This window comes from Chrysochloris asiatica, unplaced genomic scaffold (genome assembly GCF_000296735.1).
Source record: "Chrysochloris asiatica unplaced genomic scaffold, ChrAsi1.0 scaffold00272, whole genome shotgun sequence".
NCBI lineage: Eukaryota > Metazoa > Chordata > Mammalia > Afrosoricida > Chrysochloridae > Chrysochloris > Chrysochloris asiatica.
Window position 1 is genome coordinate 3,262,125 of NW_006408790.1, and position 1,587 is coordinate 3,263,711.

A 1,587-nucleotide genomic window follows, 5' to 3' on the forward strand; every position below is an offset into this window, starting at 1 on the left:
CCCACAGGGTTTCCTAGGCTGTCATCTATTGTGTCACTATATACTCATATATACTCTTATAGATCATACACTCACAGCACCCCCTGGTGTAACAGAGGAGAACTGCCCCACAGGGTTTCCTAGGCTGTCATCTATTGTGTCACTATACACTCATATATACTCTGATATCGCATCCACTCACAGTGCCCCCTGGTGTAACAGAGTAGAACTGCCCCAGAGGGTTTCCTAGGCTGTCATCTATTGTGTCACTATATATTCTTATATAGGGTTCTGGTTTGATACTATAGGATAATTCACTATACTGCAAGGTTGGTTTGAACAGCAAGGTCAGTGGTTCAAACTTACTATTTGTTCTTTGGAAACTCCTATACAGGGTTGTTATGAGTCAGAACCAACTTGATGTCAGTTAACAACAACATATTCTAATAGATCATAGACTCCCAGTGCCCCCATGCGACAGAGCAAAACAAGCCGTGTGACAAACTAGGGCTTCCTGGACTGTGGTCTGTATGGGAGCAGGTCACTAGTCTTTGTCCTGTGCAGCCGCTAGGTGGGTTCAAATCACTGACCTCTGAGTCTGCGTACGTGAGCATTTGGCCTCTGAGAGATGTAGGGATCATTTCATGGTCCTGGCCCCCTGGTTTTAGTGCACAGGTCCACGTTGGGGTGACCTTTCCCTGTTGCAGGGGATCACAGCCATCAGGTGCTACTCGGGACCGGAAAATGCCTTCCCTGCCGCTGGCAAGAAGGGGGAGGACTACACGCTGCCCAGGCCGAGCTTCGACATCTACATGGAGGAGCCCGAACCCGGGGATGCAGACAGCTGTGCAGGGCGGGATGAGATGGCTTTCGGAGAGGTGTACCCAGTGGACTCGGGTGTCCACAAGTCAGACCTCCACTTCCTGCTGGACTTCAGCACAGGTACCTGGCTCACTGACCACTGGGAGGCCCTGAGTTCGTGGCTAGTGGCAGCACCCAGTAGCACGACTTGCAGCATATGGAGGTTGGATTGTGAGAGCAATGGCGGCTTGTGGGGACAGTGGGTGCTCACTGTTGTAGAGGACATCCGTGACTGTGGGGGACGAGGGGACAGTGGGTGCTCGGTGTTGTAGAGGACGCCCCTGACTGTGGGGGACAGTGACGGGACAGTGTCTTAGAGGATCGTCTTTGCTGCATTGAACCTCTACAGTCTCCCCGATGTTGGTCGACTCCTCTCTCCACCACCAGTCTGAAGATCCATCAGATTTGGGTTCAGATGTGATTGATGAGACTGAGTATGCTGAAGAAATTCATCACTACCTCAGAGAGGCTGAAGTGAGTTTTCCTAATTTGACTTCAACTCCTAGCCCCTCCTCAAGTCAATGTCACTGTTGATGTTGGAGGTCATTAAGTCTATTCTGTACTCCAATGGTGACTACTCTGTTGTTGATGTATGTCATGTAGTGACAGAGGAAAACTGCCCCATCAGGTTCCTAGGCTGTCATCTTCCTCTTATAGATCATCCACTCACAGCGCCCCCTGGTGTAACAGAGGAGAACTGCCCCACAGGGTTTCCTAGGCTGTCATCTATTGTGTCACTATATACTC

At 50.4% G+C, this 1,587-nt stretch overlaps 1 protein-coding gene across 1 annotated transcript in view; it reads left to right on the forward strand.

The window, feature by feature from the left end:
- CCNA1 (cyclin A1) overlaps positions 1 to 1,587 on the forward strand; it is a 12,866-nt gene that overhangs the window by 5,179 nt on the left and 6,100 nt on the right. The window contains exons 2-3 of the mRNA XM_006874378.1: positions 687 to 921; positions 1,190 to 1,314. Coding sequence (XP_006874440.1) covers positions 687 to 921; positions 1,190 to 1,314 — 360 coding nt within the window. The remainder of the gene's footprint in view (positions 1 to 686; positions 922 to 1,189; positions 1,315 to 1,587) is intronic.